Source organism: Dysidea avara, chromosome 9, assembly GCF_963678975.1.
Source record: "Dysidea avara chromosome 9, odDysAvar1.4, whole genome shotgun sequence".
NCBI classification, from domain to species: Eukaryota; Metazoa; Porifera; class Demospongiae; order Dictyoceratida; family Dysideidae; genus Dysidea; species Dysidea avara.
The window spans coordinates 23,435,002-23,451,657 of NC_089280.1; the positions used below are offsets into that span (position 1 = coordinate 23,435,002).

At 37.3% G+C, this 16,656-nt stretch overlaps 1 protein-coding gene across 1 annotated transcript in view; it reads left to right on the forward strand.

The window, feature by feature from the left end:
• The first annotated feature begins 3,513 nt into the window (after positions 1-3,513).
• LOC136266731 (von Willebrand factor D and EGF domain-containing protein-like) overlaps positions 3,514-16,656 on the forward strand; it is a 40,360-nt gene continuing 27,217 nt past the window's right edge. Inside the window, exons 1-4 of the mRNA XM_066061754.1 lie at positions 3,514-3,643; positions 6,289-6,414; positions 6,462-6,568; positions 14,740-14,835. Coding sequence (XP_065917826.1) covers positions 3,579-3,643; positions 6,289-6,414; positions 6,462-6,568; positions 14,740-14,835 — 394 coding nt within the window. The 5' untranslated portion in view covers positions 3,514-3,578. The remainder of the gene's footprint in view (positions 3,644-6,288; positions 6,415-6,461; positions 6,569-14,739; positions 14,836-16,656) is intronic.

Below are 16,656 nucleotides of genomic sequence, written 5' to 3' on the forward strand. Positions count from 1 at the left end.
CCAGTTCAGCTGATTTGCCTACTGAGACGATATTGAAATGTTGTGGATGTTGGAATGACAAGTGGTAGTGGTGGTGGTGGTAAATATATGAAGTATAACTAAGTTGTGTAGACATTTGTACGTATTTGTAAGTCTTGAAATCTGTCTGTGAGAAGATAACGTTGCCCAAACACATTCTTTGCAGATATTGAATTCTCTGCATTCTTTCAATAGTATATTATCTGTCTCTTGACAAATAGCTGAGGATGTGTACTCTAATTTAGGCCAAACTAGACCCAGATAAGGTGCAGATTTTACAGATTCATTATATAATACCTCACAAAGTTTAGTGACTTTATTGTTAATATGTGGAAAGAATAACATGGATGAAAAAGACTTTAAGGTATAGATAGATGTTGAGATAGATGTTGATTTGTACAATTCACTGCTTTGTTGTCAATATAAAACTGAAACTCAGACGTCAAGGTAGATCTTGAGCAGATAAGTATGATACATTTATCGATGTTATGGTCATCAAATAATGCACTGTTAATGATAATGATCCTGTTCAGAATGAATGACTTGGTATAGCATACAGTCATCCGCAAACAATCTGATACATGAAGAGATATTGATAGTAATGTCATTAATGTAATGTTATGCGTGACAAAATAATGGGGCTAAAACCGTTCCTTAAAAAAAAAAAAAAAAAAAAAAACCCTGAATCAACATGACATAAGATGAACTGTGACCCTTGATGACAACCCATTGTGATGTCTTGGTATAAGCCTGCTGAATATTCAGTTATGGACATTACCTTGAATTCCATAATGGTGTAATTTCTTAATCAAGTGTTGGTATGGCAGAGTATCAATGCTTCACAGGGCTGCCCAGAGAAATTAAGGGGCCCAGGGCAAAGAGTTAAAGTGGGGCCCTTCACCCAAGCTGTAAGTTGAAGACCAAAAAAAAAAAAAAAAAAAAAAAAAAGGTCACAACCTGCTGACAATGACAATAACTACCCATCACCAACCCTATCTCCTTATCTATAAGCTTGCTACACTGCTCCTCTGAAGAATACTGTGACTGCTCTATTAGAGTATTTAGATCTGACTGTTCTATTAGAATATATTATTCTTTTAAATAGGTATTCAGGGGGCCCTTCATGGGGCCTCCTGGGGCCCCTTTCAGGCTGGGGCCCGGGGAAAAATGCCCCAGTTGCCCCCCCCCTGTGGGCGGCCCTGATGCTTCATGAGAATAAAATTAACGTTAAATCAATTTTAAAAGGTGATGATGATCTAGTGCTAGTTGAATTTCTTCTGTGATATTAAGTAACTGGGTCTCACATGAGTGATTGGGTATAAAACTGTATTGTTTGTCACTGAATGTTCCATTATACAGTGGTGGAGGATGTGTTCTAGCAGTTTACAACATATTATGCCTATCTTTCTGATGATTGTAGGTATCACTAATCCTTTCACTAGGTCCGAATCTGGCCTCTGCTATGGCACGTGATATATTTCTTGCTGTCTACCTTCGTAACCAAAAGTTGATTAATGCTAGAAAAACTTATCTACTACTATACAAATAACGACAAAGTCACCTTACCATGTTATAATACAACATTCGGCAGGTTGCCTCTAGTCTTTTAGGCCACTCCAAATAAATTCTCTGTTTCCCGTCCACCACCCGCATCCAGTTACTGTCAGCTCTAAATATTCCATTATTCCGTATTCTTCCATTATTTTCCGGTTATTGTTGCATACTGACAGGCTCATTTGAAACTATGTGAGCTCACTTGTTAGCAGTGCTATCAAGTCGGCACAAACTTCACGTTTGTGCTATTTTTGCAACTTCAAAAGCTTAAGCATGCTTTTATACAGCTTTTTAAAGTTGTGCCAGGCAAATAATGGCGTGAAAAGCTGCCAATCGTATAATGAATAATGGAAATGAACCTCCCGCCAGCATGCAAATATGCTTGAGTCTAGGACGGGAAACAGAGAATTTATTTGGAGTGGCCTATTTGAGCGCCATTAAACTTAAATATTTATCACGTGAATACCATTTCATCTTATATTAAGTTGACAAAAAGTTTTCGATTGTGGGTTTGAGTTTTGTTTACAGGCGACAACCTTGAGTATCCTTGAGATCCAGAGTGTGACCTTGAGAAATTATCTCCTGATCGTGAGACCTTGAGAAGAAGCCCAAAAACTTGAGTCTCATGGTGAAACCATGAGAGTTGAGAATTCTGCCAAGATGGTGTTCAAAATTTGAAAAGAAAGGCGTAGGGATGAATTAGGCCAAGTTGTGGGCCATTCGGGTATCAAAACTGGCTAAAATGAAAGGAAGTTTACAGCACAGGTCTTAGTTCAACATCACAGAGCTATACAGCCACATACAGTTAGCCCCAGGCTGACCAGAGCTCCATCAGTTAAAGGCCCCACACCGCATATACGAATCGCCACTAGGCTTGGGAAAAGCAGCCAGCAAAACCAGACCACTCAAGTCTAGCTTATTTTGATTGTGGCTATTCATGTAGCTTTATGTCCTGGGTGAAAAATTGAATCTGTTGACATGGGTGATAAGACTGGTTTTCTCAGACTGGGTCACATTTCTTAATGTTGCCCTACACATGTAGAAACCATGCTTCTTACACAAGAGAAAATTTTGGTATATCACAGAAAAGTTGCTGTGTTTTGAGAAAAACTTGAAGTTTTGGCTTAGCTTCTTCATTTGGAACATGTTTCTAAAGTGTACACTTCAATTTTAAAAGGATAGCATATGTGTCATAAGACATGACATCTTGAAGTTTGTAGTTTTCCTATACATATCTATGTGAGGGGGCAACAGTTGCCCCTTCTGCATTGGCAATCACTTACTTGAGGAATTTCAATATGCAAAAACCAAAAATTCAACAAATTATATCTCAACCGCCGCTTTACATAATTTGTAGGTGTGAATGTCAACAATAATCTCTCTAAGTTTTAAATGGATAGTGTATATTATAGGTCATAAAATATGAAGGGGAAACTGTTGTCCCTCTCATTCAGTGACAATGTATCATGTGTGCATGGAAAATTACACCTTCAAAATATGATAGGTATCTCATGACTTATATATGCTAGCTATCCTTTTAAAATTTGGAGAGGTGACTAGATATTGACACCTAAATACAAGTAATGTAAAGTTGAGGTTGCTAACAACAATGGCCCTAGGGACTTTTAGATGTCCCGCTTTTCAGTTCTTGTCCAGCACGTTTGCCTCTTGTGCTGGGGGTGGTAGGAAAGGGCATTACATCTAGCCGGGGAAAAAAAAAAAAATAAATAAATAAAAGACGGTTAATTTTTTCATCTTATTGAAATTTGTCTATTCGCTCAGGCTGTCTAGTTTTCCGCTGGTCGTTTCCGTTACAGTCCCGTTTTTTGTTTCCGTTTTCCCTAAAATTCCACTTAGCCCCGGGAAAAAAAATTAAAAAAAAAAAAAAAAAAAATCAAATATAGTGTAAAAAAAAAATTTAAAAATTCCACTTAGCTATAATATTAGCAACGTGTGGTCTGGTAATTGGATTGCCCGACTCGGAGAACCGTTCTCAGGAAACAGAAATGATTCATTTGCTGATAATTCCGTTTCTTGTGAAGCTTTCGATAGCACAATCACGCGAAACAGGGTAAGTTATCGCAACTGTGACTTCAGTGTATCATTACATGCGGTATGGCGGAAAGTCTAATTAATGTTTACTCTTCGTGTACCTCACCAATGACGGATCCAGGATGGGGCATTTGGGGCAAATGCCCCCCCCCAGTGACCTTGTGGAGGAGCCATAGCTACTTCTCATACTATTACAACTTTATGTCAGGCCAAGATCAGCTTATATAACTCATGAAAATATGCACATTTATTAGCATTTATTACAAATTCACCTGAAACCAAAGCGAACCAAACTCAAACTAGCTATGAAATTGTCACCCTGCACCTTCGTGCGTACTAAGCGCCTCTAAAATAATTATTGTGTTGCTGTTGTTTAAGACATTCAGAGCTATTTAAACAGTTTTTAAGACTTCACAAAGGTCAAAATGGTAAAAATCAACAGTGAGATACTACTAAGGTGTATTATTTGCTGCACAAAAATGCAGCAACTAACAACAGAATCTGACTCTCCCTAACCACCTACAACTTGGCCTGTTTGTGCCCCTCCCCTTGCCAGGTCCTGGATCCGCCCCTACTCACTACTATATTTATTTACATTAATTAATTTATTAAGGCTTTACAACACAAGTGCTGAAGGTCTGTAGTTAAACTATATCGGTTAGGGTAAAGTGCTGTGTTATATTTTTTAGGTGCCTTATCAGTTGCATGCTTCACAAATTTTTAGTAGTTTATCAGTATTGTTTGACCAAAAAAGTTTAACCACAGTCATATAACCATCTTGTCCACTTTATGAGTGACAAGGTAGTAGCTAAAGGGATTAGCTATATATCAAGATTTGTTGCTTATCATAATTAGTGATGCTGTCACAAGGGACAACAACTGTTCACATGATCTTCTACATACAGTATACTGACATATGCACATAAAATTTACTTAGGATAAGTAATCACATCTAGATTGCCATAGAAATTTAAAATATTTACTAAATTAATAATAACCATATTAATTTTATAAAGTGAAGCCTTTCATAATCACTGGTGATTTAACTTAGGTAGTTACCCTCAATCAATGCGTCTTGTCTCACTTAATATGAACTGTGGTCAACCATACACAACATGGCTAACAGTAAACAACCATGACTCAGCTTACACTTTATAAAGAAAAAAGGTCTTGTCACTTTGTCACTCTACCTCAGTCAGAAGTATGCTAATGCTTCATTGCACTAAACAAGGCTGAAGTGTTTTCTATCTACTTTATAGTTTAAAAGATTATGTGCAAGGCCTTACATGTACAAAAATTTAGATTAAGTAAACGTAGGGTGACTTCAACTCCAAATTTCATGCACTCCAATATAAAAATCAAATAACAATGCATGCAGGTGGGCATTTTTATTGACAAAGTAGCTATATGTATGATTATCTCACATGACTCAGAATGCAATTCTTAAGTCTGCTCTAGTTACGTTGCTAACTTTAAACCTTTAAAATTTGCTTAATGGCTGTATGCAACCCTCATGGTATATATATATCACACTGTGTAACTACTGATATGATAGGGATAAGTTAACATATTAGACAGCAATAAAGGATAATGCAAACTTTTGTACATTGCTTTAGTATGCAGCATATCCATGTGATTGTCCTTCCCTTATACTAAATCAGATGTGCAGCAGTTTAGTATGTGAATATCCTAAACAACAATACGGGAATCTATAATCGTAATTGGTTTTACTCTTTGTAATAATTTGTAATTAAATTATAATTTCAATTCATACACACAAGAGCTAAAATGTGAACTGGCTATTGATTTACGTAGAAACATTGGTTGCAACTTGGACTACTATATCTTGCATTATTATGGGTGCAACCAAAATTATAAAGTATGTATATACTGTGGTTACACCCATGTGCTGCTGCTGCATCATTCTCTATATCTTATGTAGCGCAACTGGATATAAACTTCCAAAAGTTAAAATTTATATTTTTGATCATAACTTCAAATCTACACCAGATATCTTCTTTTTGTACATCATTATCAACAAAGGTTACCATGGTAACAAACACAATTATGTCGCAATGCGGTTTTATGTTTTATTTTGTATCTAGTTTATATGCTTTTGAGTTTGGCAATAATGTTGTAACAGATGAAAGCCCTAGGTGGGCCCGGCATTGTGTAGGGCCAGATTAAAAATGTTTTTAAGGAAAGATACAATCATTTTGTGATTTCCATAGAGTTTCAAAAAATGTATGTGTAGTTCACATACTTTATAATTTATACATTTACTCATTGTTTTCTGGAAGAGAAGAGATATGTCAATAATTTGTAAGTGGGCTCTACTTGTGAAATTTTGGTTTTATGACAATGTGAACTCATGCAGATTATGGATTTTTTAGTAAAATTTGATAAAACCACTATTTATACAATTGTGCTTTGAGACACTGCAAACATGTATAACCACAATAAATCAGTCAATTATGAAATACTAATGAACATAGTGAACATTGTAAAATGTATCTAGTGAAACATAGAATAAATGCTTGGGTGGATAAGAATCAACTTTTGGAAGTTTATGCCTGGTTGTACTATATATAGCTTAGTCCATGTTGGTAATAAAGAATGCCTATATATAATGATATCATCATGTGCCCTATTTCATCCACACAGGTTGTGCTACAAAACTACAGCTGTGTACTCTGCAGCTTCAATGACGTCATACCATGTTGCTTATCAAGTGGAGTATTATTCATACCATTGTTATATTTGGTACTCCAGGACCTGTACAGATAGCCGGTACATTAAAGTGTATAGAAAATAATATTGCATACCTCTGCATGTAGCACAATCAGCTACAGACAAGCTTACACCACTTATTATCCAGCTGTGTCATATTCTCTTGTGATGGAGTGTTGTAACGGCTATACTGGTAATCCATCAGAGTGTCATGGTAAGTGATAAAACTGCAAGGCAAAAATAGGAAGATTAAGGATCATAGAAATCAAAGTAGTGAAACAATTAGAAAGGTTATCTACACGTGAAGATATACTAATCCATACTTCATACAGTCATACAGTATAGCTATAGGGATTAAACGTCCACTAGTACAGTGTATATCTGCAAATGTAGGAAATTGACCTCCCTCATTTAACTCTAGTTATACTTTTAATTTCTATGATCTCTTTAAAATTCCTAATTTTATCTTATATATATTATCTAAACCAAAACAGCCAAGCTGTAAAAAAAGAGTGCAGCCCCCAAAAAGGCCAAGGTGAAAAAAGATGTGAAATCCAAGGTGGCAGCCAAGAAATGGCTGTGATGGTAGGTTAATGGCAAAAATTTAATTATGACAATTCAGGTGAATTCGTGTTGCTTCCTCCACTAGGATTCGGCACCAAATTCACCTGAATTGTCGTAATTAAAATTTTTGCCCTTAACCTACCATCACAGCCATTTCTTGGCCGCCACCTTGGGTTTCACATCTTTTTTCACCTTGACCTTTTTGGGAGCCGCACTCTTTTTTTACATCTTGGCTGTTTTGGTTTAGATATCACTTCTTTTTGTATTGCAAGCCACAAAGCTGGCCACATGACTTTGATGCTTCTTTTTAACTTGTTTTTTTTCTTTACAGCAGGAATTGTGAAGTAATTGTGTGTATAGCTTTGTGTGATGAAATATTTGTATATTTAATGTTGAATGATGATTAACACTTACTGTAGTTAATAAGGTGACTTCTTACATAACTATACTGTAGCTCATTGTTTGTAGCTGAACTCTTTTAAGGGTGATTTGTTTGCAGCTGAATTCTCTACATGGTCATTTATTTGTAGCTGAACTCTCTACAAGGTGACTTGTTCTAGATAAACTCTCTACAGGGTGGCTGAATTATCTACAGGGCGGCTGAATTCTCTACAGGGTGATTTGTTTGCAACTGAACTCTCTACAAGATGATTTGTTTCTAGCTGCTCTCTCTGTAGTGTAACTTGATTGTAGCTGAAATCTCTACAGGATGGTTTCTTTGTAACTGATCTCTCTACAGGGTGACTTGTTTCTAGCTGATTTTTGGATGACTTGTTTCTAGCAGATATATCTACACAGTGACTTGTTTCTAGCTGAACTCTCTATAGGGTTATCTGTTTGTAGTTGAACTCTCTATAGGGTTATCTTTTTGTAATTGAACTCTCTACAGGATGGCTTCTTTGTAGCTGTCAATCTCTCTACAGGGTGACTTGTTCTAGCTGATCTCTCTACAGGGTGACTTGTTTCTAGCTGATCTCTCTACACAGTGACTTGCACTGTTAAAACGAGGTGTTACAGGTACACCCATCGTAAAGGTGTTCATGTACACCCATGGTATTTACAACACCCTAGGGGAGTATTGTAGCACTTGGGGTGTTGTTGAACACCACAAATGTCATTTTACTCCCCAATAATAGCTAAGCCACTGTAAGGGTATTTGCCTACGCCTAGGTATATTGAAACCCACAATTGGATGCTTCTATTGAAAATTAGGTTATAAGTATAGTTTGCTAACTTCTATAAGAGTGACTTGGAAACAACTATGTGGTAAGTATAAGGTGTTGCAAATATATTATTGCGTACTGCTCATGTGCATTGTTGTTGGTAGTCATTGAGTATAAATTGAAATCAACATGAAGGTTACTGGAATGCTATAGCAAGCCTACATTTCTTTTCAACAAAATGCCACCATGGAGAGCACTAGAACATCTTTAAAGTGTACCGTAACACCTTTATAGCTATTCCTAGAACACCCTTAGGGAGTGTTGCAATGCCCTTGTAACACCTTTTAGTTGCTCCTAGAGCACCCCTGGGGAGTACTACAACTCCCTTCAAAGGAGTTTAATTTACACAGCAGTTAGAACTCCCCCAAAGGTGATTGGATTACATCCTATTTTTAACAGTGTGTTTCTAGCTGAACTCTCTATAGGGTTTTCTGTTTGCAATTGAACTCTCTACAGGATGGTTTCTTTGTAACTGATCTCTCTACAGGGTGACTTGTTTCTAGCTGATCTCTCTATGCGGTGACTTGTTTCTAGCTGAACTTTCTATAGGGATATCTGTTTGTAATTGAACTCTCTACAGGATGGTTTCTTTGTAGCTGCTTTCTCTACGGGGTGACTTGTTTCTAGCTGATCTCTCTACAGGGTGAACTTGTTTCTGGCTGAACTCTCAACAGGTGATTTGTTTGCAGCTGAACTCTCTACAAGGTGGTTTCTTTTGTAGCTTAACTCTCCACAAGGTGATTTCTTCTAGCTGACTTCTCTACAGGGTGATCTGTTCATAGCTGAACTCTTTACAGGGTGATTTGTTTGTAGCTGAACTCTTTATATGATGGTTTCTATGTAGTTGAACTCTGTACAAGGTAACTTCTTCTAGCTGATCTCTCTACAGGGTGACTTGTTTCTAGCTGATCTATCTGCAGGGTGATTTGTTATTAGTTGAACTCTCTACAAGGTGATCCTTCTAGCTGATCTCTCTACAGGATAATCTGTTCATAGCTGAACTCTCTACAGGGTGATTTGTTTGCAGCTGAACTCTCTACATGGTGGTTTCTTTGTAACTGAACTCTCTATAAAGTGATGTCTTGTAGCTGATCTCTCTATTGGATGACTAATTGTTTCTAGCTGATCTCTCTATAGTGTTTGTATAGCTGATCTCTTTACAGAGTGGTTTTTTGATTGGTTGCTGAACTCTCCAGCTACACGGTGACTTGTTTGTACTATAGAGTGACTTGTTTGTAGCTGAACTCTCTACAGAGTGACTTACTTGTAGCTGAACATGCATAAAGTAACTTGTTTGTAGCTGATCTTATGAACTCTCTACTGGCCATGGGTACCTTTTTGTAGCTGAACCCTCTATGGAGTGACTTGTTTGTAGCTGAATTCTCTACAGAGTGATTTGTTGTAGCTGAACTCTCTACAAGGTTACTTGTTTATAGCTGAATTCTCTTCAGTGTGACTTACAATGTTCTGAATCTCTACAGCAACATATTTGTAGCTGAACTCTCTACAGGGTGACTTGAAATGTAGCTGAACTATCTATAGGTGACCTCTTCTAGCTGATCTCTCTACAGGGTGATTTGTTTCTAGCTGAACTCTCTACAGGTGATTTGTTTGCAGCTAAACTCTCTACATGGTGGTTTCTTTGTAGCTGAACTCTCTACATGATGGTTTCTTTGTAGCTGAACTCTCTACAAGGTAACTTCTTCTAGCTGATCTCTCTACAGGACGATTTGTTTGTAGCTGAACTCTCTACATGATGGTTTCTTTGTAGCTGAACTCTCTACAAGGTAACTTCTTCTAGCTGAACCCTCTACAGGGCGATTTGTTGTAGTTGAATTCTCTACAGGGTGATTTGTTTGAGGCTGAACTATCTACATGGTAGTTTCTTTGTAACTGAACTCTCTACAAGGTGACTTCTTCTAGCTGATCTTTCTACAGGGTGAATTGTTTGTAGCTGAACTATCTACAAGGTAACTTCTTCTAGCTGATCTCTCTACAGGGTGATTTGTTTGCAGCTGAACTCTTTACATGACGGTTTCTTTGTAGCTGAACTCTCTACAAGGTGACTTCTTCTAGCTGAACTCTCTACAGGGTGATTTCTTTGTAGCTGAACCCTCTATATGATGGTTTCTTTGTAGCTGAACTCTCTACAAGGTGACTTCTTCTAGCTGATCCCTCTACAGGGGTATTTGTTTGTAGCTGAACTCACTACAAGATGACCTCTTCTCTCCAGGGTGATGTGTTTCTAGCTGAACTCTCTACTGGTGATTTGTTGCAGTTAAACTCTCTACATAGTGGTTTCTTTGTAGTTGAACTCTTTACAAGGTGACTTCTTCTAGCTTTACTCTCTACAAGGTGATTTCTTTGTAGCTGAACTCTCTACATGATGGTTTCTTTGTAGCTGAACTCTCTACAAGGTGACCTCTTCTAGCTGATCCTTCTACAGGGCAATTTGTTTGTAGTTGAATTCTCTACACGGTGATTTGTTTGAGGCTGAACTCTCTACATGGCGGTTTCTTTGTAGCTGAACTCTCTACAAGGTAACTTCTTCTAGCTGATCTCTCTACAGGGCAATTTGTTTATAGTTGAATTTTCTACACGGTGATTTGTTTGAGGCTGAACTCTCTACATGGCGGTTTCTTTGTAGCTGAACTCTCTACAAGGTGACCTCTTCTAGCTGATCTCTCTACAGGGTGATTTGTTTCTAGCTGAACTCTCTACAGGTTATTTGTTTGCAGCTAATCTCTCTACATGGTGGTTTCTTTGTAGCTGAACTCTCTACAAAGTGATTTGTTTGCAGCTGAACTCTCTACATCATGGTTTCTTTGTTGCTGGACCCTCTACAAGGTAACCTCTTCCAGCTGATCTCTCTACAGGGTGATCTTTTTTTAGCTGAACGCTCTACAAGGTGATTTGTTTCTAGCTGTGTGAACTCTCTACAGGCGATATGTTTGCAGCTGAACTGTCTACATGGTGGTTTCTTTGTACCTGAACTCTCTACAAGGTGACTTGTTTCTAGCTGATCGCTCTTCAAGGTGACTTCCTCTAGCTGATCTCTCTACAAGTTGATTTGTTTGTAGCTGAACTCTCTACAGGGTGATTTGTTTGTAGCTGAACTCTCTACAGGATGGTTTCTTTGTTACTAAACTTTCTACAAGGCAACTTTTTTCTAGCTGATCTCTCTACAAGGTGACTTCCTCTAGCTGATCTCTCTATAGGGTGACTTGTATCTAGCTGAACTATCTACAGGATGATCTGTTCATAGTTGAACTCTCTACAGGTTAATTTGTTTGTAGCTGAAATCGCTTGTTTCAAACTGATCTCACTGTAGCATAACTTATTTGTAGCTGAACTCTCTACAGAGTAATTTTCTTTTGTAGCTGAACTGTATATAGGGTGATTTGTTTGTACCTGAACTTTCTACAGGGTGATTTGTTTATAGCTGAATGCTCTGCAGGGTGATTTGTTTGTAGTTGATCTCTCTACAGGGTTTCTTTGCAGCTGAGTTCTCTACAGGGTGACTTCTTCTAGCTGAACTCTCTCTTGTTTCTAGCTGATCTCTCTACAGAGTAACTTGTTTGTATAGCTGAAGTCTTTACAGAGTAGTATTTAGGTTGCTGAACTCTCTACACGGTGACTTGTTTGTAGCAAAATTCTTTACAGAGTGACTTGTTGGTAGCTGAATTTTCTACAGAGTGACTTACTTGTAGCTGAACACTCTATAAACTATAAAGTGACTTGTCTGTAGCTGAACTCTCTTCAGGGTTACTTGTTTGCAGGTGATCTCTATAGGGTAACTTGTTTGTATAGATGAACTCTTTACAGGGTAGTTTCTTTGTAGCTGAACTCTCTCCACAGTGATTTGTTTGTAGCTGAATTCTCTAGAGAGTGTAGCCGAACTCTCTACAGGGTGCATGGCTTGTTTATAGCTGAACTCTATTCAGTGTGACTTGTAATGTTCTGAATCACTACAGCGATATATTTGTAGCTGAACTCTCTATAGGGTGACTTGCTTCTTGCTGAACAGTCTATAAAATTAACTGTTTGCAGCTGAACTCCCTACAGAATAACCTGTAATGTAATAGAATTCTATAATGGAGTAAATAAATTAGCTGAATGCTCTATTAGGGTGACTGTTCTATTAGAGTATCTCGATCTCGCATTTGCTACACGGAGTTGGCTTTCGAATCATAACTCAGTGGTTTGTAATCCAATTCTTCTATACTACTGCAAGGACTTTCAATGAAGATTATTCCAGCTATGCACCGATTTTCAGCTCATTGCTCTAAGTGGTTTGCCTAGTAGGCGTGAAAACTAATACTTTTTTATTCCTAAAAATCGATCGCATAATTGTGACACAGGTTGGGTTTTGTGTCATATCTCCGTGGTCTTTGTCTCGATTCCTTTCAAACCACCAAAAGGCACTCCTATGATGGTTACTCCATCTACATAGCAATTTTTAACTCATTCCATGAAGCGGTTTACCCTGTAGGCGCGACAACAAATCGATCTTGTTTTATGCGAATAATCAGTCATAACTCCTGAATCATTCATCGGATTTGCACCAAATTTGATGCTAGGATTCGCCTTTGGACTCCCCTTCTGTGTGCCAAATTTCAAGGCGATCGGAGTACGTGTTTGCGTTTTATAGCAATTTTTGCAAGTGTGCGAAAAGACGAAGAAGAAAAAAAAAACGAAGAAAAAAAAACGAAACTTTGGCCACTCGTATCTCGGAAATGGCTTGAGTGATTTCCTTCAACTTTGGAATGTAGACTCCCCTAGCTGGCAGGCAACTCTGTAGCAAATTTGGTTCCAATTGGATAAGATATCACCGAGATACAAATGTGTGAAAATGACGTTTTCTTTCTTCCTGTCAATATACTCACGGTGTGGCGCGCCGGCTTCTTGGGCCGCATGACACACTATTGTGTGTCTTGATACCAACGTTTGGCTGCTCGTATCTCGGAAATGGCTGGAGCGATTTTCTTCAAATTTGGAATGTGGAGTCTCCTACCTATCTGGCACTTCTGTAGCAATTTTGGTTTCAATTGGATAAGGAATTGTTTTCTTTCTTCCTGTTAATATACTCACGGTGTGGCGCCCCGGCATCTTGGGCCACACGACATACTACTGTGTGTCTTGATACTTGTTTGTTTAACATAATTGTGACTGGTGAACCCATGCATACTGCATCAAAAGAAAGAAAGACACCAGACATATTAATTTTACATTTGAACGTGCACCCGAATTATACATTACTGATCAGTGAATTAAGCTTCATTTTCACCTCAGCCCATTACACAGCATTAAAAGCGAAGGACAGTACAAGAACTACCTCTGCAATTAATTCAGTCAGTATGAAAATATGGACAATTCACAGAGAAGCCATATATGATGCACTCCCTTGAATCTATACTGACTGAGAGTAGTCTCTTACACTGTGAGAAAAAATTTGAAAAGAAATGGTTGGGAGGACATAGGTACAGTAAGTTAATGATGCATGCAATATATGTTCTGTGTTGCCAAAGGCACCTGTCAGGCTGAAGTGACATCTACCAGTAAAATAAGTCTGTAGCATTAGCCATAATTGAGTTGTGCTGCATGATCTGAAGACATCATCATGATCAATCAATCAGTCAGCAGAGAATTCCACTATAGATAATGTATTCCTTACCAGGTTGATTCCACTGAATAAAAATTTAATATGTTCAACTTTTGTAGCAACCTATTGTAAGCATTTCAGGTCGCACTTTTGAGCTTGATTAATTGTGCCAAGTCACATTCTAAAGCTGGTTTCTGGTCAATATTTTCTGTGAGAAAGTGCAAACCTTCTAGTATACAATATAACAGTACCATAGTGTATGATTCATTGTATGTATATAGCTATAAATAAGGTGACTTGTGTTGGCTTGTGCATCAGAGTTGAATGTGCAATGAATGACTAGCCATGCAAGACAGTTGATCATTTTGTCTATACTGAGCAGGAGTCAAGGTCTTGTCTAGGTTTTTTTTTGTAGCACACATACATATTATCCCTTTGCAACAAGGTATTTAATAGCTTAATTTATAATACGTAACTCATGTAGGAATAACTGTTAGTGGAGACAGAATTACAGGCATGCATTGCGTGTTAGCATGTAGTCACCACAGATAAGGCCCACAGCAGAGGTGCACACCTTTGCAGGCATATATCCTTGGAATTAGCAAAGAACTATCATTCTAGTAGCTATAGCTACAAGCAAAAGTTCATGCATAATATACTTTTTACAAGCTGTTTGTGCACCTACATGCAGTTGTGGAAGGCTGTTTATATCAATGTGAATCCTGGGTATGACCACATCTGAGAATAGCATTTTTCTTCATGTTAAATGACATCATCCCCATTGGCAACAGTAAGATTAGGTCCAATATTATAAGTATTACAGTTAAAACAACTGTCTGTCAACTAACAATTGAACTACTCTTGAATGACTTGCTCAAATTTTAATGCATAAACATGCACTTTATATGCAATACGGTAGCTGTAGTTGATGAGCATGCACGTATATCAATATTAATGTAGAATTTGCATGTGATTGCTTGTGCATTTGTATTTAAGCTATCTGTTTTGGTGGTTGTCGCAATGGAGGAACATGCAGCTCACCAGAAGTGTGTACATGTGCTCCAGGATGGACTGGTAACAATTGTGAACAAGGTAGGTAAACTGTGTATTTTATGCCTAAAATGTATAACTAAAATACTGACTGAATATATATCAAGACACACATGCACAGTGCAGTCATAGAAGCTGTTTCAGGCACAAGTATACATTATGCAAGTACTAAAAATCATGTTTTTACATATCCATAGTTTAATCACGCGTGAACAAAAATATCACATTAATCTCCTTATTAGTGGGACAACTTTTATCATTTAGATCACTTTCAATTTTCTTTATTACACTGTAATATAATTTTTAAGTTTTTGTACAACCCAGTAATAGTCGTAACTTGTGTATATGCTTTACTTTAACTTGTGAAAGTAGAAAATGCTTTGTACATATTTTAAGCACTGAGAGGTACAGTATAAGCAATATAAGTTTAGCAGTGCAACTGTACAAGCAGTGTATTTACCACAATTGTAAACATTTGTCATGCATATACCTACAGGGTAAACTGCTTTAATAAACTGAAAATCAGTTTGCAGATACAGTAGGTCTTTTTGTTGAAACAGATGCAAAATCTAGTAAAACAAATTTATGCATGGACAGTTGAGCCCTGAGTCTAATGGAGAACAGTCACCCAGTATAAAAGAACATGCCCAAGTTTATTTAAAATTTCAAGAAGGAGTTGAAGTAGATTTGAACTACCTCCACACCTACACTATACCATACCTATATAATATGATGGTATTATACACCATAACTCTGTGGGAAAGTCTCTAAAATTTAATGTCATAATTATTTTCAATGCTAAGATAGCAATTTTCCCACAGAGCTGTGGTGTAATATCATCATTCACATATCTTATTTTGATAATTTTTATTGCTTGGATCCCTACTTCATTTTTAAATCAAGACACACAGTAGTGTGTCGTGGTACCCAAGAAGCCAGCATGCCATGAGTGCATTGACAGGAAGAAAGAAAATGTTATTTTCACTCGTTCATAACTTTATTAGTGGTACATTTACAAAATGAGATAATTTTTGTTGTGGACCGACAATGCAAAATCACTTCAAACATTCCCGAGATATGAGACTTCAAAAATTAGCTTAGTTTCATTCTCATTTTTCTCTTATTCTTATTTGCACACTTTATTAGCTATAAAAGTTGCCAAACATTGCAAACAGATTATCCAATTGATTTGAAATTTGGCACACAAAATGGCAGTTTAAAGGCACATCTTGGTACCAAGTGTGGCTGGAATACAATAAACAGTCAAGGAGTTATTAGTGATTATTCATGTAAAATAGCACGTCACACCTACAGGGTAATCCACTAAGAAGCTGAAAATGAGTATTTGTGGTTTGATAAAATTCAGCTAAAACCATGAAGATACAGTGAAAAAACCAACAGTGGGTAACAATTACATGATTGAAATTTGCTATTTGTCATGCCTACCAGACAAATCGCTCAGGGTAAAGAGTTGAACATATAGATGATTTAATCATCTTAGAAAGGCCCTTCAATGATTTAAAAGAATCAGATTTAAAGCCACAGAGTGAGAGTTCAGCTAGAAACAAGTCATCCTGTAGTAAGTTCAGTTAGAAACATTTCACCCTATAAAGAGATTAGCTAGAAACAAGTCATTGTGTAGAGAGATCAACTACAAATAAGTCACCTTGTAAAGAGTTCAGCTACAAACAAGTCATCTTGTAGATAATTCAGCTCCAAAAAAAATCACTTTGCAGCCCTGTGAAGGGTACAGCTTAGAATAAGTCACCCTTTGGAGAGATCAACTAGAAACAAATCCCCCGTAAAGAGATCAACTACAAACAACTCATCCTGTAGAGAGTTCAGCTACCAACAAATCACCCT